At 36.0% G+C, this 21779-nt stretch overlaps 1 protein-coding gene across 1 annotated transcript in view; it reads right to left on the bottom strand.

Moving 5' to 3' along the window:
• The window catches only part of alpha-Cat (catenin alpha), a gene marked incomplete at its 3' end in the record, with an annotated part of 102247 nt that overhangs the window by 76083 nt on the left and 4385 nt on the right, over window positions 1-21779 (bottom strand). Inside the window, exons 4-14 of the mRNA XM_088237115.1 lie at window positions 20545-20711; window positions 20374-20458; window positions 17979-18103; window positions 15951-16121; window positions 14127-14245; window positions 13121-13205; window positions 10444-10559; window positions 8115-8232; window positions 6241-6333; window positions 1495-1651; window positions 666-771 (exon numbers count right to left, since the gene is read on the bottom strand). Of these exons, the coding sequence (XP_088093241.1) occupies window positions 666-771; window positions 1495-1651; window positions 6241-6333; window positions 8115-8232; window positions 10444-10559; window positions 13121-13205; window positions 14127-14245; window positions 15951-16121; window positions 17979-18103; window positions 20374-20458; window positions 20545-20711 (1342 nt within the window). The remainder of the gene's footprint in view (window positions 1-665; window positions 772-1494; window positions 1652-6240; window positions 6334-8114; window positions 8233-10443; window positions 10560-13120; window positions 13206-14126; window positions 14246-15950; window positions 16122-17978; window positions 18104-20373; window positions 20459-20544; window positions 20712-21779) is intronic.

Raw genomic sequence — 21779 nt, forward strand, 5'->3', positions numbered from 1 at the left:
TGATTCCCATTTTCTAATAGTGAGTTATTTACAACTCGTTGAAAATGGCCCTCAAAATTAAACATTTGTGTAAATTATAAAAACGAAAATATTAAAAAAAAAAAAAAAAATCATCGACATATGTTGTGATTGGTGTACCAATGCAGTGCCCTATGCACCATTAGATGCGGAAAGGGAATGATGATGAGCCGACCGTATAATAGCTCAGTAGATAAACACAGACGATCGTTTAGCATACCGTCTTGGTAATTGTTAAAAGCCATGTTCAAGCGAGCATTTTTGCTTGAATTGGGATTTATTGGAGTTTATAATAATTTTGAAGAGGACACTTTTTATCACAGAAGCCTATTTAAAATATAAATGAGAATAATTTTAAATTTTAATGAAGTAAGGAACACGGACTAAATTTTTGGGGTCATTCATTGGTTAGACTCGCCATCCATTCGCTCTAAATCCCCGAACAAACACGGCATTCCTATTCACGACATTTGTGCATAGTCTGACCACGCAGAGATCCCATTTCTACGGCATTTCCACACTTCGCCTCCATAGATAAGGCTCAGCGCAAGGACTCCATAAACAACGGATGATTTCGCCTCCCGCGACAAACATTGAAATATTCTCCATCTCCGTTGTGATGCATGCCGATATCAAAAATATTTTACCTGGCCGCACGACCGCGAATCGCCCCTGCAGTGCGGTCGAGAGAATCAGCGTCTCCCTCTTGAAGCGCCACTACGCACTTGTTCACATCCTCCAGAATGTGATTCTCTGTAAGCATAAAGATCAACCATTATTTCTCTGTCTAACCTGATGGTGCATAGGGCACCAAACGGAGTTTTCCTCAGTCTTACAAATTTTTTTGTCACTCCCTTGAGAAACATCAAAAGAGTTTCGTCAATGTTTTTTTTTTTAAAAGAATAACCCGCTTAGCCTCTTTTTGGTTATGCCACATTTACTCTAAGTGTGTATAGCACATTGACTAGGTTGAGGCGTTCAAATTTATTTGTTACCTACTGGGCCGTGGTTAAGATGTTGCAATGCCTACCGTGGGTACCGATATTGTCCCGGCCCCATAATACAAACTGAGCTGTCATCGCGTGTGCAATGTGCCTTTGATATTCTCACCGCGATCGCGAATAAGTTATTTTTGCGAACAATAACGTATTTAATCCACTGTGTCGTGTAATCGTCAAGTCCCCTCCTTTCTGGCCACAAGATCTGATCTGATCAATAAGGTGATAGAACCCCAGTACAACGTGAGTAATTGTATTCATTGTATTAGGGTTCAGTGGCAAAGTATATTAAGTCAACGCATTCCTCGAACCAGACCATTTCGAGCGTTCATCGGCCAACAGGCAAGTGGCGCGATCAGAAGTTATGAATAATACGCCAAAAGGGGCTTTCACTGTGGTTTTTCTATTATTTATTTGTGGTTATTAGTTATTACGTATCGTCGGAGTACTGACAAAACCCCAGATGTTGTTAACTCACCGCTGACAGCCAGGAAGTCGTCGATGGTGGTGATGTCGTCGACGGCCTCGGTGAGCAGCCGCACCCCGAGCTCCCAGGCGCGGGAGAAGACATCCGCGTTGTCCTGGGCCACGCGGCTTCTGCAGCGGGCGGCCAGAACCCGGGCGGCGTTAATCACCTGCAAATTTAACAGTTGGTATCTAGACCCACACCAAACAAACCATCAAGCCGTTCTACTCCGTCTGTATGAGACATCTTCTCATGCACGCACGCCGATTACTCCGACTTTTGACATGTCCATTAGGGTGGGCCGATCATTTGTTTTTCCGAAATTCGAAATTAAAGGGGTCTAAAAAGTTGCCTTTTGGATTACTCAGAAAGCAAAAAATATATAAAAAAATATTCGATACTATTTTTGGCCCTCAACCAGAGCTTGAAGTTGTCGAAAAGGTCGATTTTTTTTAGTAAACCGGCTGTCATTTTGTATTTAAGTAAGAAAATCAGTCTAATTAAATGTTATAATGTGCATTCAATCTTATTAAATGAGCATCTAAGGGCGTGAGTTGCACTTTGTTTTGTAATAAATGGGTAGCATTGTTTTAATAGGCCATTGTTTGCCAGGCGCTCGACGGAATTAGTTCCGCGGAGTGTAAACTTTTTCCTTTTCGGTAGTTTTAAAGCGCGTTCGAATTTGTAATGTGATTAAGTTATTTCTTTACTAACACAAAATAATTTTATCAACATAGATAATTAACAAAATGTTCAGACAGTGATAAACTTCAAACCTCGGTTGAGGGCCAAAAGTAGAATGGAATATTTTTTTAAATAATTTTTACGTTCAATGTGATCCAAAATGCAACTTTTTCGACCCCTTTCACTTTGATGTCTAAAAAAATAAAAAACCTCATACATCATCGGCCCACTCTAATATCCATCTTCGATTATTTGTTGGATTTCGTCATGCCGTGTCTTTCTCGGTCTTCCTCTATTTCTGCATCCATCAACATTCACATCGTAATTCTTTTTAGCCGTACTTTCGCTGTCCATTCGCTCTAAATGTCCGTATCAACGCAGAACTCCTTTCTTGATTCTGTCGATAATGCTTATCTCAGTCCAGTGGCGAGCGGTGATTTATTTTATGGGTAATCTACAAAAAATTATCATTAATTTGTACCTACACATTAGTACATAATATGTAAGTAATATAATTATATATGACTATTTTTTCTGTGGTTCCGTGAAAATCAACTAAAATCTACAATTATTTTGATACAAGACTAGTACAAAATTTTATTAACAAATACCACAATGTAATTCAGCAGATGTTTCCATTACGACCTTCAGACCGGCCCTTACCAAAAACTATTAGGGCAGGTCTGAAGGTCATAAAAAAGTCAATAAGATATTGTTTCAAATTGAATATTACAACCAGAATTACCTTTTTTTTCAAAAAAAGACAATACAATTATATATAAAAAGGTTTCAACTAAAGTATTTCAATATAACTAAGCAAAAACTTTTTTTTTTGTGTGCGTTATTTACAAAGATATGATTTTTTAAAGTTACATTTATCAAATACCGCGCCAAATGACTGTAATCAGTGTGTCACTTTTCAGTAGTGACGTCATGAAACGGTTGGCGTTCTTACTTTCACTGACTGAATATTGCTTCGATTACTTCATTTGGTTGATCGTAATTTGCTCATTTCTATGTTATGGTTGTTTTTACAAACGTTTCGATTTAGAAAAACCTAGAAAGTTGACATAATCTCCGGTTGAAATGTCAAATTACACAAATTATACTCTTTTTTTTCTATGGTCAAAACGTTCCTTACAAAGTGCGGGGGCTTTAAAGCGGAAACCGGAAATACTACACGTAGATACAAGGAGTGACGTCATTATTTACGATTTTAAAATGAATACTATTTTTAACATTTTTTATTTATTTTTGCGTGCGTTTTTGAGATATTTCATCCTACTCCAAAAATTTTGAATATTCACGTGCACACGAAAACATTTTTTTAATTTAATTCCGGGTTGGGCTGGAATTCCTCATTTAAAGTAGCAATAAAGGAAAATGTCACAAAAAATTATTTAATTTAAAATGAACAATATTTTGAGTTTGTCCAAATTTTTGTAGACAAGAACTGGATTCAACTCCTTGGGGAGATGTTTATATTAACATATTACAACAGAGATGAAGAACATTTAAGAGAAGGTAATATAGAAGTCTAGGCATCTACAGGGCTTAAGACCTGTCAATGGCTGGTTTAAGTGGCCACTTTACACACTGTGTAACATTCACCATTCTGCCTATATTTGAACATATATATTCCTTCAATTCTTTCATCTGTTGAAGTCTGAAACATGGTGTAATATTTAAATTTATTTCAACAGAGAGGGAAAGTTTTTGAGAAGGGGATATGGAAGTCTAGGCATTTACAGATGAATCTCACCCATGTGATAAAGGTTTCAGCTCTTTTACTTTTTTTTCCCTATTTTAAACAATTTTACACATCCAACAATGTTTGAGTATGTCCAAATGCTTGCAGACTGGCTGGATTTCCTCCCGAGGGGGTCTCTCACATTTAAATTCATTGCAACAGCGAGCTCCTTTACTTCACAAAAGTCAACAGATGGAAGTTTTGAGGAAATGTGGATGTTCAAACATGGGCAGAATGGTGCATGTTACACAGTGTGTAAAGTGGCCACTTAAACCAGCCAACGACAGGTCATAAGCCCGTAAATGCCTAGACTTCCATATCCCCTTCTCAAAAATTTTCCCTGTCTGTTGAAATAAATTTAAATATGAACAACTCCCTAGGGAGGAAATCCAGCCAGTCTGCAAGCATTCGGACATAATCAAACAATGTTGTAATATGTTGATAATTTAAAATGCTTGTATTTTTTTTCAAAATCAAAAAATTTAAATTTTGCTTCGGCCACTTTCATGTACAATTTATTATCTTTAAATTGTTGCAACAAATTTTAGTTCGAAACTTAGTCTTTATTGAGATCTCAGATACCTAAGTTTAGTCTGAATTTGAAATGGCGTAATCTGCCGGTCTAAAAATAATTATACATAGTTACATAAAACAAAAATGACATTGAAACGACTAAAACCATCAACAATGACGTGCAAAAACTATTAGAATGGACAAACAAAAACTTCTTAACACTAAATGCCAAGAAATGCAATATAATACATTTCCAAACACAAAAGAAGATCCATAACATGAACATAAAGATAAACAACGAAACTCTTCAAGAACTAGAACATGTGACTTACCTAGGACTCACATTCGGACATCTATCTCCCTTTGTTAACCATGGAGTTGAAACAGTGCTTTATTTATTTAGTTTTTTATTGCTTAGTTCTTGGCATGAACACTTGACAAACTTACTACAATGCTCTATTTTCAATAAATTTATTGATATCATTCTAACTTTGCTAGAATTTCACTCGTCCATGCGCTTTGTAGCTGCACGATGATTGGTTATCTAGCTTTCATATACCAACTTAAAAATACCTAAATTTTATAAATGGGGTCTAGAATTCCAATCGTCTATGCGCTTAGTAGCTGCAAGACGTGTTGTGATCTTACTCCTTTTTATTATTCATATTATTTATGTTTTTTTTAGTATCATTAATACACTAAATTTATTTGTCAATTTTTAAAATGTGTAAATGGGGGCTAAATTTCTAACTGTCTATGCGCTCTGTAGCTGCAAGACGTCCTGTAATCTAGCTCCTATCTGTTATAATTTTTTATTGATCTTAATTGAAAACGAGGAACTAGAATCCCAACCGTCCATGCGCTCTGTAGCTGCAAGACGTACTGGGATATTTATTAATTGTACAGCGCCCTTGAGGTGATTTTCACAAAAATGGCGCTATATAAATTATCCAACTATATATATAACTATATATATAGCCAATTAAAATGGACAAAACACATAGACGGACTCACTAAAGTAATGGCATCACTACATAGCCTCTTCTACAAAATTAAAGATTTTATATCAAGAAAGGAAAAAATTATGATGTACGAAGCCTATGTCAAAAGTAAATTGAGTTACATGATCGCCTTCTGGGGAACTGGCAACAAGACAGACACAACAAGAATACAAAGACAACAAAATAAAATTCTTAAACTAGCATACAACCTACCCTACCTGACCTCTACGACTGAACTGTACAAAAAAACACACCAGTTTGACACAAACTACTTGACTAAAATTGAGACCTTAAAAATTGTGCGCAAAATAACACTGGGAAACATACAAGACGACGACATAATATTAGTCAAAAATGCTGACATACACAAATATAACACCAGACAACAACAACACTATCATATTGAAAAAGCAACGACAAACACAGGACAGTCAAAAATACTACATAATGGACTTAAACACTACAACGACCTACCTTACTACTTGAAAACTTTTAATGGAGACAAATTTAAAATCAATCTGAAAAAGCACATGATGACTGAACTAACTAGACTAGACGAGACATAAAATGACTAGACAATATTAAATTTCTAATGTAACCCTAACGGGTTTTTTAAAATTGTAAATAAATAAAAAAAAAAAACTTTTAAGTAGATTTTTTTTAACAGAAATTCCTTTAAAAAATATTGTTTTTATCTAATTTATGTTTTATTATTGCGCAATAAAAAATAAAAAAACATTAGTTTTAAAATGGCGAAATCGTATAATTTCCTAATTTTGTTTTCGTTTTACTAGACTACAGCCTGTTTACCTGAGGACACAAGTTCTCGATCTGCGTGGCGGCGTGGCGTACCATCTTGACGCCGTCCTCGTTGCTGGACATGGAACACACCAAGTTGGCCACCTGCATAAAACAAACGACATTATTAGATTGGATTTGCATGTTACAACAGAGATGAAGAACATTTAAGAGAAGGTAATTTAGAAGTCTAGGCATCTACGGGGCTTATGACCTGTCAATGGCTGGTTTAAAGAGCTGAAACCTTTATTGTAACTTCACTAAAATCAACAAATGGAAGAATTGAAGAAATTCGGATGTTCAAACATACGCAAAATGGTGAATGTCACACAGTGTGTAAAGTGGCCACTTAAACCAGCCAATGACAGGTCATAAGCCCTGTAAATGCCTAGACTTCCATATTTCCTTATTTAAGGTGTTCTCCATCCCTGTTGTAATTTGTTAATCTTAATGACTCCCAGGGGGGTGAAATCCAGTCTTTTGTCTACGAACATTTGGACAAACTCAAATATTGCGATGTAATAACTGATATTTACATATAAGTTATTAATTTTAAAAATACTTGGTACACTTCCAATTATTTATTTTGACCAATTAGCGCTTTCACCCTCTTGGGCATCTTCAGACTGGATAAATAAGTGGAAGTGTACCAAGTATTTTTTAAATTAATAACTTATATAAGTTGTAATATCATTACAATAGAATTCCATCAAGAATTGTCAATAAATAATTTAAATGAAATAGATTAATTATATTTTTTTTTTCTTACTTAAAGATATTAAATAACTAATTTACGGCATGTTTTATTATCATAATATCATAATTCACCATACCAGTGATCATTTTTGTTACATGAAGGAAAGATGATCAATCTTACGCTTCAGTTACCAGTCCAGGGACTATGTAAATAAATATTTCATGTCAATCTTTAATCCGAGTCATTTTAAAAAAAACATTTCGTTATCCAAGTGACTTGCTCTTCAAAGAATTCAGAGTACTGAATATTATTCAACAGTATATATTGAGAACGGTAGTGGTTACACACATCGATAGAGACATTTACCCGAGCGTCAACCACAACCATAATACAAGATACTCTAATAGGGATCTGATACTAAGTGAAGGGGTCAACACTGTTCTGGCATCGAGACAACACTATTGCGTAGGCAAAAAGGTCCATAACCTTTTGACAGAATCGTGGACAGACGGGAGTGTTGTCAAGTTACGGAAGGTGTTGACCTCGCTCTTTCGTGACATTGGTCGTAGGGAGTCAGAAAAGTTGATGCATGCCACGGATTGGAGAACCTTACTGGATGTCAAAAATAAAATATAAAAAATAAGGAATAATTTAAAAAAAATATATTTATAGATGACAACCATGAAGTTTCGCATAAATAAATTGTCTATGTTTTTATGAATGTATGTATGTGTATGCGCATGGGTGTATGTACGTGTGTGTGTGTGTACATGTGTATATATGTGTGTATATATGTGTATGTCTGTATGTATATGAATCAAAATGTGTATCCGAATAAGTTTATATTTTGTTTGTCTGTGCTCTATATTAATTTGTTAACTATTATAATATATTAAAATGTAATTGCCTAGCTTGGAACGGGGTATGTACCCTTGTTAGCTGGGCAAAGTGAACATGGAATTGTATTTTGATAAAGAGTGTGAATAAATAAATAAATAAAAATAAACCATGTTGGGAATCGAACCCGAGACCTCTTGCATGGTGGGCAAACGCGCTGACCACTGCACCACGAGTCCGATGTTTCGTTATACTTCCTGTAAAATGTTTCTCTCGGCACGGGACACCCCAGGGTACATAAATAATAATTCAAAATTGTAAAAGTGTGAATAAAAGTGATATGGGTCCGTACCTCCACCAGCTTGTTGGCGTGCTCTGTGAAGACTACGGCATACTCCTCGACCTCTTTCTCTTGGCCGTTGCGGGCGGCCTCCATCAGGACCAGAAGGGGAACGTTGGTCTCCAGAAAACTGCAAAATCCATCACATCATTGATTGAATCGGTATTTATTTATTATACGGCACGATTTTACACCCAGCCTCCGAGCGGGCTGGGTGTGAAATATAGTTCCTCTCTGCAACTTTAGTTTAAAATACACAAATATGTGTTAAATTGTTATAAACATTGAGTTAAGTCGCTAAGGTGTGGATATGCTATAAACAAAGAGTGAGATTATTAATTTAAAGCATTGTTTTACAAACTTTATTATACTTAACGCTTTGTTCTAACCTAACCTAACCAAAATATATTCAAACGCCACAAACTCTCGTGATTTTATAACTGTGCTTCTGTTAAAACTGTTTAAAAAGTGTTTATTTGTGAAGATCAAGTGCCGAAATTGAACTATTTATTATAAAACAATTTCTATATGATATAGATCTATGTTCATTTAAAAATACAAATGATACATTTTTTCCTGTATCACGTAAAATTACTCGAATATCAAAAGTAATACACAAGTTTATCTGACATCTTAATCAAAGTAAAATAATAATAATCAGAAATTTTAAGCGGGAAACATGCGTCTAATAATAACAAATAAAATTAACAAGCGGATATATTCCTTGGTACCTACACTCTACACTACGCACACAGATGCGTTTCTACTATCATCTCCCAGGGAACAGCCAAATGTGAACCAAGTGTTTTTACAGTTATTTACTAGGAAAAAGACAATAGATCCTGTTTACTGCATAAGAAAATAAAATAGGGACGAGTTTGAGTTTGGGTACCGTCTATTGTCTTGTTAACCTTAATAATAAGTTAAGGAATGCTATCTTTGTTAACTTTTTATATTTTACTTTTTGTGCTGTTACATGTTCACTTAATTGCCATACTTACTAGTTCTTTGCTCAATGTATTATTATTGCGTTTTTTAAAATTATTTTTTATTATTAACTTTTTAAAATCATTCTTATGTTGTTGAAATTCCATTAGTCGATGCGTTTTGAAGCTGCGAGACTTTTTGTGATGTTAACTACGAGTATCATATTATGTAAATGTTATCAACTATCAAATATCTAAATTTAGTAAATGGGGTCTAGAATTTCAACCGTCCATGCGCTCAGTAGCTGCGAGACTTGTTGTTATCTAACTTCCAATTTTATAAATTTGCTTTTTATTTCGTTTTTAAAATACCACTTAAACTCTAAACTTCAATGTCAAATAATTTTTTTTTAAATAAAAATGTAAATAGGGGCTAGATTTCTTATTATTAATGCGCTCTGTAGCTGCAAGACGTGTTGGGATATTTATTTATTGTACAGCGCCCTTGAGGTGATTTTCACAAAAATGGCGCTATATAAATTATCCAAACATTATTAGGTAACCCGAAAATATTTTATTAATGATCCTTTAGATAGAAATAATTTTATTTCATTTACTTTCATACAATTTTAAATTCTCTATCCTTACCTCTGTTTTGTATAAATACGCTGAACTCCTTAATAAAGATACCAGTCTCGAAGATGTCGCGAAAGCGATGAAACCGGTCACTGGATATTCCAAATTTGTGGATTAAAGTATCACTTAAATGTTTTCAATCCATAGAATTAAGAATAGTCCAGAAGGAGCGTAAAATCATATTTTAATACATCGGACTGTGTCCAAAAATTCCCTCACTATGCCCCACTTTCACCGCGCCCATTCGTGATGTTGCCGCGTAATGTTGCACGATGGGAAAAAATATAATCATAACACAAATGTAAGGTAAAAAAAAAAAAGCAATCAGTTAATTTCTCTAAAATTTTTTTATGCACGCGGAAATATTGATTGACACAACGGAGTAGATAAATTAAGGGTCATTTAATAAGAGTAATTGAATTAATTAACTTTGAAATTAAAATATAAAACAAATTTTATTTTACATAAAACGGATATTTTTATTTCATGTTAAATAATATTTGATGTTTTAAATGTAATGTCGGTCAAATGTCCGCCACAGAGTTGTTTAATCCGAGGTCAAATTTTCATTAGTTCTCTCGTTAGATGAGCAAAGTAGGGTAAAAAAATTTACTACCCTGGCAACACTAACGAAATGTCAATTTTGATTTCTTCGACAATCTGACAGATGGAAAAATAACTCAATTTTTAAGTAATGTATTTGCTACTTACACATTCATTCGCTAACTACACATGAAATGTGAAAATGAAAATGGCAAAAATGGAAAATTTCGGCGTACCTGTCGGAGACGTGGTCGACGACGGCCTTGCGCAGCTGCCTGCGCAGATCGCGCGTCTTGCGCCCCATCTGGTCGATGGCCCTCTCCAGCCCGTCCGATTGTTCCTTGCTGCCGGCCTGCGAACAAGACGGATAAATTTATTTCAACGGAGAGGGAAAACATTGTTGAAAAGGGATATGGAAGTTTAGGCATTTACAGGGCTTATGACCTGTCATTGGCTGGTTTAAGTGGCCACTTTACACACTGTGTACCATTCACCATTCTGCCCATGTTTGAACATCCACAATTCCTCGACTCTTCCGTCTGTTGACTTTTGTGAAGTAAAGGAGCTGAAACTTTTTTTATGCGGGTGAGATTCATCCGACTGAACCAAAAATTAAATATGAATAACTCCCTGGGGAGGAAATCCAGCCAGTCTGCAAGCATTTGGACATACTAGATTAGTCAATTCATCACACGACTTGAATTCTTTGGGATAGATCTTCCGGCTTTTCGTAGACTAAACAGTGTGGGATGAAGTTGGATTGGCATGGTTTAGCTCGAAGTCTTAGGTCTTTCGTTTTTTTTAAATATATTGTATACAATTATTGTTTTGCCCTTGCTTGTCTTTGCTAAATAGTTTTATGTTCTTTTTGTTCAGTTTCTTGCATTTATGTTTCTTCATGTAACTGTTGTAATTGGCTTAGGCCGTATGTATATGATAAATAAATAAATAAATAAATAAACAACTGATAGATTAAGAAAACTTATTTATGTATTTTACAACCTAAGAAATATGTTAGACCTTAGCACTCTTCGTTCGGTGTATTTCGCACTATTTCAATCGGTGGCAACATGTGGCATAATAGGATGGGGTGGTTGTGCTCAGACAATCTACAGACTGCTCGTGATAACCCAAAAAATCCATACTAAAAATAATATTTAAATATCCTCTTACCTTTTCATCGGATTTATTGATTAAAGAGGCCAAAGTCCTTTCAACTAGACAAATCTATTATAAGTTATGTCTGATCAACTTTTGGACCACAAATAGTAAACAAAGAACACAACAGGAAATAATAACAAGATATTCCTTTAAAGTAAATTACTACGTACCAAAAAGTAAAATAACTTTGGCCAAGAGACATTTCTCTATGGTAGGTCCAAGAATTTTTAATTTACTAGATCAGCTAACAAAGGAATCTGAGTCATTTTCGAAATTCAAATCTGGTTTGAGTAACTGGTTCGCTCAAACGCGAATGGATTTCTGCGATCAAATGTGGACTAACTGGTAAATGATTAATATGCATTTATAAATGTAAAATGTAATAATGTATAAAGTATCAATGATGTGTATAAACTTAATATATATGTATGTATGTATAAAATATAATATAAATATGTATGTGCGAATATATATGTATATATGTGAGTGAATGTATGGTTATGAATGCATTACAAGTGCCCCGACTCAACACGGATTTTCTAGCGAGTCGGGGCAAGTTCACAGACATGGGTCGTTCCTGATTGCGTCGCTATAAACTGTGTCTCTGTCCTTAACAAATGTATGTATAACGTGATTAATAAATAAAATAAAAAAATTAATACTGCATTACAAGTATACACTGTCCGTGAATTGTTGCTACAAAACGGTGGCACCTGTCTAGTCGTTCTTCCAGGCACCCTGAAGTTGATGAGAGATAACAGTTCGGGGCAATCCCATATTGAATTTACAATTTTGAATAAATTTAAAAGGTCAATAATATTTCTTCTTTCGTTAAGTTTTAACAAATTTAATGTATAAACCCCGTCAACATCAGCCGTCTCTTGTCCAATGTTGAACATAGGCCTCCCCCTTTAGTCTCCATATCTCCCTATCCTGAGCCAACTGCATCCAACCACTTCCTGCAACTCGTCTCATGTCATCCGACCACCTTGTCTGAGGCCTGCCGACACTTCTTCTACCCGTTCTGGGTCGCCATTCCGGGACTTTTTTGGTCCATCTAGAGTCTGTGATTTTGGCTATATGACCAGCCCCGCTCCATTTCTGGTTGGCAGCCCTATGGACCACATCGGTGATCTTTGTTCTCGCTCTAATCCATGTATTGGTTTTTCTGTCTCTCAACAAAATACCCAGCATTCTCCTTTCCATGGCTCTCTGTGTCACTGATAATTTGTGTAAATTTTTTTTCGTGGACACAAAAGTTTCACAGCCATATGTCAGTACAGGGAGAACACAAGCATCAAAAAGTTTCTTCTTTAAGTAATGTGAATACTTTAAAGATTTTAGGATATATGAGAGCTTACCAAAGGCGGCCCATGCTAAACCTCGCCTTCTCTCTATTTCTACCTCTTGATTATCTTTGCCGAGCTTTATTTCATGTCCTAAGTATAAATAACTATCAATCTTTTCAATTATTTCTCCATTTACTAAGATGTTACATGATTGGTTTGCATCACTCATTACTTTAGTCTTTGAAGCATTCATTTTCAAGCCTATTTTCAGGAATGCTGATGGTTTTAGTCGAAAATCTCAATTTAAAAATTCATGACTGATTCATGTTGGTTCAATCTGCAGAGTCCCGGGCGCCGGGCGGGCTCTAGTGATAACAACATTTGGACGCGCTCAACACATCGCAGCTAATTATACTCACGTTGGTCATGTACTCCTCAACACATCGCAGCTAATTATACTCACGTTGGTCATGTACTCCTGCAGCAAGTCCTGCAGAGCTTGGCGCACGGCGTTACATTCCGCGACGATGCGTTCCCTTCGCTCATCCCTGGAAAGAATAATATTTCCTCATTAGTGACGGATATTTGTGATATTTTGTATGTCCATATTTGCTCATTATGGATAACTAATACAGCGCCATTTTCGGTAATTTCGGCGCTATACATAGTGATTATGTAGATAAATAAATTTAATTGAAGCTTTTAAATTTGTAATTTAATTAAAACAATTTAACAATGTTTGATTATGTCTAAATGCTTGCAGACTGGCTGGATTTCCTCCCCAAGGAGTTGTTCATATTTAAATCGGGTTGTGGTCCTGTGGCTAGTGTCTCGGACTCACGGACCGATGGTCCGTGGTTCGAATCCCACCTTACTCCAACTTGATTCCCATTTTCTAATAGTGAGTTATTTAAAACTTGTTGAAAATGGCCCTCGAAATTAAATATTTGGGTAAATCATAAGAACGCAAATATTTCTTTTAAAAAATATATATATATATATTTCAACAGAGAGGGAAAACATTTTTGAGAAGGGAATATGGAAGTCTAGGCATTTACAGGGCTTATGACCTGTCAATGGCTGGTTTAAGTGGCCACTTTACACACTGTGTAACATTCACCATTCTGCCCATATTTGAACATCTATATTCCTTCAATTCTTTCATCTGTTGATGTTGTGAAGTTAAAATAATTCAATTAGATGAATCTCACCCGCATAAATAAAGGTTTCAGCTCTTTAACAGGCCGAGTGGGATATTGTGAAGAAGTGATAGAATGTGAATGTTTCTTCTGTGCCTGATGCTGAGCCAGCGTAGCGGCGTGCGATATTCGATTATGTGGTCGAATTTGTGAAGATTAAATGTATGACATGTGCAAACATCCGGAAATGGTTCCAACTTATCAAGCAGTTCAGAATTGGCACCTGGATAACGTACATCTGCATAGTCAGTAGACCGGAGTACGCATTACCTGGTGCACGAAGAGTCCGCCATCAAGGCCGCCCCGGAGATGATGGACTCGAGGCGCTCCTCAAGAGACGGACGAGTGCGGACTTCGCTGTAGGCGAGCGGCTCCATCACCATGCGCTCCTGAAACCACAAGACGCATCAATTAGTAAAGCGATGAAGACGGTTTATGATTTTTTGAAATATTTTGAAACTTGAAAAAGCACACACACATTCATGTGTGCTCTATTAATAATAACTACTACTACTACTACTACCATCACGCAATTTCCCCGTAGGGGTAGGCAGAGAGAATGGACCGCCACACACGTCTATCCTGGCATACAATCCTAGCCTCTTCCACATTCATACATCTTGTCATACATGCCCTTCGGTTCTGTCTGCTTTTGACATGACCAGACTTAAGATTTTGGTTTATCTGATCATGCCACGTCTTCCTTGGTCGTCCTCGTCTAACGTTGCCGTTCATTTTTGCCATATATACTTGTTTTACCATTCTCTCGTCGTCCATTCGTTCTACGTGACCAAACCATCTCAGAGACCCTTTCTTAATCTTATCAATTATACTTGTCTCAGATTTACACTCTCGCCTGATTTCATCATTCGTAACCCTGTCATACATTGATTTCCCACACATTCGTCTAAGAGATCGCATTTCAACCGCGTTCACTCGGCTTTCATCCTTCCTCTGCCAGTTCCATGTTTCACTTCCATACATAAGTGTTGGGACGAGAATAATAATGTACAAATATTTCATTTACGAGTTCTTGAACACATACAATCGAACTTGGTTATTACGAGGAAGATGAGACCGAGTAAATTTGCTTGTTATGAGCATTTTTTAAATTTTTTATTGTTTCAATATTTATGTATATTATGTATATTTTTTCATTGTTTGTAAACCAAATAAATGAATAAAATATATATTACACGCCAATAATACTCTTAGGAGATGGTGTAGACCTATGGATAGATATTAGGCTTTCTGCTAACTCAAATATTCATATTTAAATTTGTTACAAACAAAACAAACAAACCATCACGCCGTTTCTCCGTAGGGGTAGGCAGAGAGGATAGAACGCCATAACACTCTATCTTGGCATACAGACCTCGCCTCCTCTACATTCATACATCTTCTCATGCACGCACGCCGATTATTCCTACTTTTGACATGTCCATCATCAAGTATTTGATGGACTCGATCGTGCCATATCTTTCTCGGTCTTTCTCGTTTTCTGCATCCATCAACATTTGCATCGTAAATCTTTTTAGCCGTTCTTTCGCTGTCCATTCGCTCTACATGTCCAAACCAACGCAGCACCCCTTTCTTGATTCTGTCGATAATGCATGTCTCAGCCTTACACACTTCACGGATCTCGACATTTGTGCACCTATCATACATTGTTTTACCACATATTCGCCTGAGGGATCGCATTTCGACAGCATTCAACCTACTTTCATCATCATTTTTCCAATTCCATACTTCGCTCCCGTACATTGGAGTTGGCACTATAACTCCGTTGTGAACAGCTAGTTTGGCCTCCTGCGATAAACATTTGTTTGCCAAAGTAGATTTCAGCGCACCGTTCACCCTGTTCCCGGCACTCACCCTCCTTTCAATATCTTTCTCGGCCATACCGTCCCTAGTAAACATACTTCCCTGGTACACAAATTCTTCTACCTGATTCAAAATACCTCCGCTCACGCTGATCTCACATTGAGTTATATTTTCATCCCTTTCAAATCAACAAAGGTTGAAATTGGTTTTTCAGCGTGCGGATCTGAAAAGAGGCCGCAAGATCTCTAGATCGGATCAGCGAGTACTCACATCGAAGTCGTCCAGAGCGTGCGCGAGCTCTCCCGGGCCCTGCGTGCGCAGCAGGGGGCCGCTGCGGCCCTGGGCCACGTGCGCGATGGCGCCCACCGCCGAGCACACGGCGCGCAGCACGTAGTCGCGGTTGGCCTTGGCGGCGGCCAGCTCGGGGTGCCGCACGTAGACCTGCCGAGGAGACAACAAACACATGTCGTTATTTCAATACAAGGCAGTGCATGCGACAAGTACAGGTAAACGTCGTTTTATGCTGGGGTTCCATTCCGAGAAACACCGGTGTAAAATGACCACAAATATAATGGAAGATATTAGGTCAGGTTCCGTGTCAAAATTCCAAGAACAATCTAACATGTTTATTTAATACATATCCTATATATATTCTAAATAAATCATTAATGTATTTAATAAATACACTTTAAATTCGTTTACAAAATGAATAATAATCTTCTGATATAAATGATGAATTTTTCAAAAATAAATACTAACTGACCAGTTCGTCGTTGCTAAATTAAATTCTCACACTTTTTTGAAAAAAGCATCAAATTTAATTTTTTTATTTATTTATTCACACTCTTTATCAAAATACAATTCCATGTTCACTAGCTTTGATTGTTGCTTCCTTTCTAGTAGAATCATAGCATACACTACAAATATTTTAATATTCTTTTAATTTTAATAATAATAAAATAATACCATAATATATAGTGTCATATCACTCCACTACTTCGGGAAATACACTGGCTACGTTTTCCACAGAGGGTCGAATACAAACTCTGTTGGCTTATGTATAAGTCACTGCACAACTCTGCTCCGGAATATCTAAGAGAACTCTGCATTCCAGATGAACTAGCTGACAGGCGTCTCACGCTTAGATCAGCTACGTCTACGGCGAGAGGAAAAGTTATTATACCTCTACGCAAACAGCGCACTGAATTTAGTGAACGCGCATTTGCGGTCGTAGGCCCTATGGCATGGAATGCTCTCCCAGCAGAGATGCGAGGCTGTGAAAGTGAAGTGATGTTTCGGAAAAAACTTAAAACCCACTTGTTCTCTAAATCATTTGAATAAATCCGTAGCACGTGCCAACAAAATAAATTGTTTTAATTAAATTACAAATTTAAAAGCTTCAATTAAATTAATTTTTCAATAGAATCACTATGTAAAGCGCCCTTGAGGTATTTTATTACGAAAATGGCGCTATATAAGTTATCCATAATAATAATAAGTAATTGCTTCAAAAATATTTAATGATTTATTGCCAAATATAAGACTCAAAATGTAAAACAAATTTTAAAATAAAAACCACTTCACATATAAATAGTGTAGCGAGACATTTTTTTGGAAAATATATGTAGATAAAAAAACATAGTACTTTATATAATTGGTACACGTATTATTTATATTTTTATGTATTTCATTGCTTTATTTTTGTTTTTTATTATTTATCATACTATATTATTTATGTGTAAGTAACATGTATTCTTGGCACACATATATATATATATATATATATATGTATACTTTATATTTGTATAATAACGAATTTTAATTTCATACATTTGATTAGCTAGGCTATTTAGTTTTTTTGTTATATTAGTATAGGACTACTTATGCACAATCTGATGGATGGAAAAATAATTTAATTTTCAAGTAATTCATTTGCTACTTAAATATTAGTTTGTTAATTACACATGAAATGTGATGCCATCCTGTTTCTTTAAGATCCTAGCAGTATTTCTACACTTTAAAAGGACACAACACGGCATAGTTGAATTCAACTCAGAAGTTGCGTACTGAGCGATGTCTACAAAGAAAGTAATGAGGCAAAACGTAAACCTACTTATTTATGAGTAGTTGAGTCGCCTTCTGTTCGATGTGCAAATGCGATTTCTGTTGTTTTATAGATTTTACAGTTGAAGTGTAATTCAGATATAATATAAAAGCTAACATCACAAAAAGTCTTGCAGCTTCGAAGCGCATCGACGAGTGGAATTCGAGCAGTATTAAGATGATCATCGGCCCTACCTTAGAAGCCGTCAGCAGCATCGTCGAGTGTTTCTTCAGCACGGCGCGAGCGGAAGCCAGGTCGTCCCTCATCTGCGGATCCTTCAGCTCCTGTTGCCGCTTGGCCGCCTGGTTCATCAGCTCATCTGCGGAGAACGAGTCACGTGAACTATGATTCGCCTACGTGCGAGATATTTTTGGAATGTCATTCACTTATACATCCTTAATTTATTTTGTTGTTTTTTCGTTGTTTGAATTGAGTGTATTACTTAATCATCATATCCATTTTAAAAAATTAAGCTGATATCAGGAGAGTGCAAATCTGACAGAGGTATAATTGATAAGATTCAGAAAAGGTTGATGGTTTGGTCATGTAGAATGAATGGATTACAAAACAGTGGTAAAACCGATATACAAAAAATTGTGTTCAAAATCGTTTATTTATCGTAGCTGCTCCAAATTTAATTTACTTTGTCCCCATTTAGATATTTTTAATACAAAATTTTGTGACTTCAAAAAAAAACTTTTTGAAACACTGTAAAATGAAACATTTGTCAGTGTGTAATAAGTTTATGTTCCTTTAAATATGTTTTTTTTATTATAATATCAAAATGTTGACTTGGTCAACTATATTATAAAAATCCCTCTCCTCCACTCCTCCACTGTATTTCCTCATCCCTTAGCCTTCTCACGAGCTGTTTCTCATGTCTTATATAATATATTATTTTTCTCTTTACTGTGTAACATGTTCTCTCATTATATTTGTGAAAAACTAAGATGGTAATAAATAAGATTGCAAAAAAAATATAAATTTTGGGAAGGATCAGAAGATTTATTGATAAGGACTCTTGCAAAACTATTTACAAAGCAATTATTGAACCACACGTTAACTACTGTAGTAGCATCTTATTTTTATCAAACAAAGAAAACATAGATAAACTAACTGTATTACAAAATAAAGCCTTTAGAATCATTTTGAAAAAAAACAGATACACGAGGGTAAAGTCGATGGTAAATGAAATGAAATTATTAACATATAAACAAAGAATATTTTACAATACAATGATATTTGTTCATAAAATTATAAACTCTAATAAAAAAACAGAATTTTGGAAAAAAATTGATCGGAACCAGCATGAACACAATCACAATACTAGAGAAAAGAACAAAATTAGACTTCCATTTAGGAAAAAGGCAAAGTCACATAATTCCATTTTATTTAAAGCAATTAAAAAGTATTACGAAATGGAAAAAAATATTTATAAATAAAAAAACATATCAAAATTTAAAATAATGGTCAAGACATATGTGATAAACAATTTATAAATTAAATATATTTGCAATGTTATTATTAGAACACACATAACAATATGTATGATATGTGTGCCCTACTTTAAGATTTAAATTTTTTTTTAAATATATAAAAAAAACTTTAACTGGATGTATGTACTATTTTTTATATTTTGTATTCTTATATAACAACTGTTGTTTTTCCTCAATAAATAAAAATAAATAAATTAAAATACATAGTGAGAATTAATAGTAACGTGAACGAGGACGATCAAGAAAGACTTGGCAGGATTAGATAAATTAAAATCTCCACTCTGGTCATATAAAAGGCAGACACAACCGAAGGGCATATATGACAAGATGTATGGATGTGGAATAAGCTAGAAATGCAGGTCAAGATAGATGCGTGCGGCGGTCCATCCTCTCTGCCTAGCTCGAGGCAAAATGGCGTAATTGTAGCAATAGTAATAGAGAATAATGAGGTTAACTGGTTTTAGACAAAAATATTGCATAAAAAATTATTCTTAAATTAATTTTGCCTCCTTTTTTACATATTAGATTGAAAATTTTAATATCTACGTACATGCACAGCGCAAAGATCTATATTTCTCTGGAAACCGCACGTAAATCGGTTAAGCCGTTTAGGAGGAGTACGGTACAACAACAACAACAACAACAAACCATCACGCCGTTTCCTCGTAGGGGTAGGCAGAGAGGATAGAACGCCATAACACTCTATCTTGGCATACAGACCTCGCCTCCTCTACATTCATACATCTTCTCATGCACGCACGCCGATTATTCCTACTTTTGACATGTCCATCTTCAAGTATTTGATGGACTCGATCGTGCCATGTCTTTCTCGGTCTTCCTCGTTTTCTGCATCCATCAACATTTGCATCGTAGATCCTTTTAGCTGTTCTTTCGTTGTCCATTCGCTCTACATGTCCAAACCAACGCAGCACCCCTTTCTTGATTCTGTCAATAATGCATGTCTCAGCCTTACACACTTCACGGATCTCGACATTTGAGTACGGTACAGAGGAATTATATATTAAAAAATACTAATTTGATAGTGATATGTTGACCATTTTTAGAAAACAGCCATCTCTTTATAGTCACTTACTGGCATTTCTTCCAAACTGTTTGATATTCTCCAACAACTCTCCTTGGGACGAGGCGTTCTTCAGCTTGTCCAAATCATTCTCCACCTGGTTAATAAATACACAACGAATTAGGACAGTGAAACATTGGTAGAGCCTCGAGAACTCCCACAAAGGTTGGCAACCCGACTCACCACGCGGAGGCTCTTGAGCAGCAGGTGGACGTCCACCATGTCGGCGAGCACGAGCAGGCGCGTGACGGCGGACAGCAGGCCGCGAGCGGCGCGGACCATGGCTCCGCGTTTGGCCGACGCGCACGGCTCCTCCGAGAACTCCCGTGCGGCTAGGGACATGGCCGCACCTGCAAACGCAAAAAGCTCTTTTTTAACATTTTATAAAAATCTTTGGGATGCGGGAGAATTTGTGTATCTAGGAAGTATGTTTACTAGGGATGGAAAGACCGAGAAAGATATTGAAAGGAGGGTGACTGCTGGGAACAGGGTGAACGGTGCACTGAAATCTACTTTGGCAAACAAATGTTTATCGCAGGAGGCTAAACTAGCAGTTCACGATTGAGTTCTAGCGCCGACTCTAATGTATGGGAGCGAAGTATGGAATTGGAAAAATGATGATGAAAGAAGGTTAAATGATAATGAAATGCGATCCCTCAGGCGAATCTGTGGTAAAACGATGTATGATGTGTTTACGAATTTTGTCACTAAGTCACTCGACAAAGGTGCTCAAGTAGACTGTTCGTACAACGATTTTTCCAAAGCGTTTGATAAGGTAGATCACCAACTTTTGCTTCTGAAACTTCAGAGGATTGGCTTTAGCGACATTCTTCTGAAGCTATTCACAAATTATCTTACAGATCGTAAGCAATATGTGTCATATGGACTGTATCAATCTGAAACATTTAATACCTCTTCAGGGGTTCCTCAAGGATCTAATTTGGGACCATTGTTATTTTTAATCTTTATAAATGATATTGGTAAAGTCATAAAATTTTGTAATTTTCTCTTATTTGCTGACGACCTAAAAATTTTTTGTGAAATACTGACTTCTTCTGATTGTATTAAACTTCAGTGTGACATTCAAAATATAATTCAATGGAGCAAACAAAACAAATTGTTCTTCAATGTTTCCAAATGTTTTGTAATGGCATACACAAGAGCATCCAAAACAATATACTATCGTTATCTCATGGACGGAGTAAGACTTGAAAGGGTTTCAACGTCCAGAGATCTCGGGGTGTTGTTTGATGCTCAGTTATCTTTTAATCTTCATATAGTTAATCTATGTAATGACTCCCTTAAAATGCTTGGTTTTGTTCTTAGAAATGCCAAGATCTTTTCTAACACTCAGATTTTGAGGACATTGTATAATTCCTTGGTAAGAAGTCGTTTGGAGTTTAGTTCCATTATTTGGT

This window comes from Micrasema longulum, unplaced genomic scaffold (assembly GCF_059751315.1).
Source record: "Micrasema longulum isolate JH-2025_06_02 unplaced genomic scaffold, ASM5975131v1 h1tg001648l, whole genome shotgun sequence".
In the NCBI taxonomy this organism is placed as follows: domain Eukaryota; kingdom Metazoa; phylum Arthropoda; class Insecta; order Trichoptera; family Brachycentridae; genus Micrasema; species Micrasema longulum.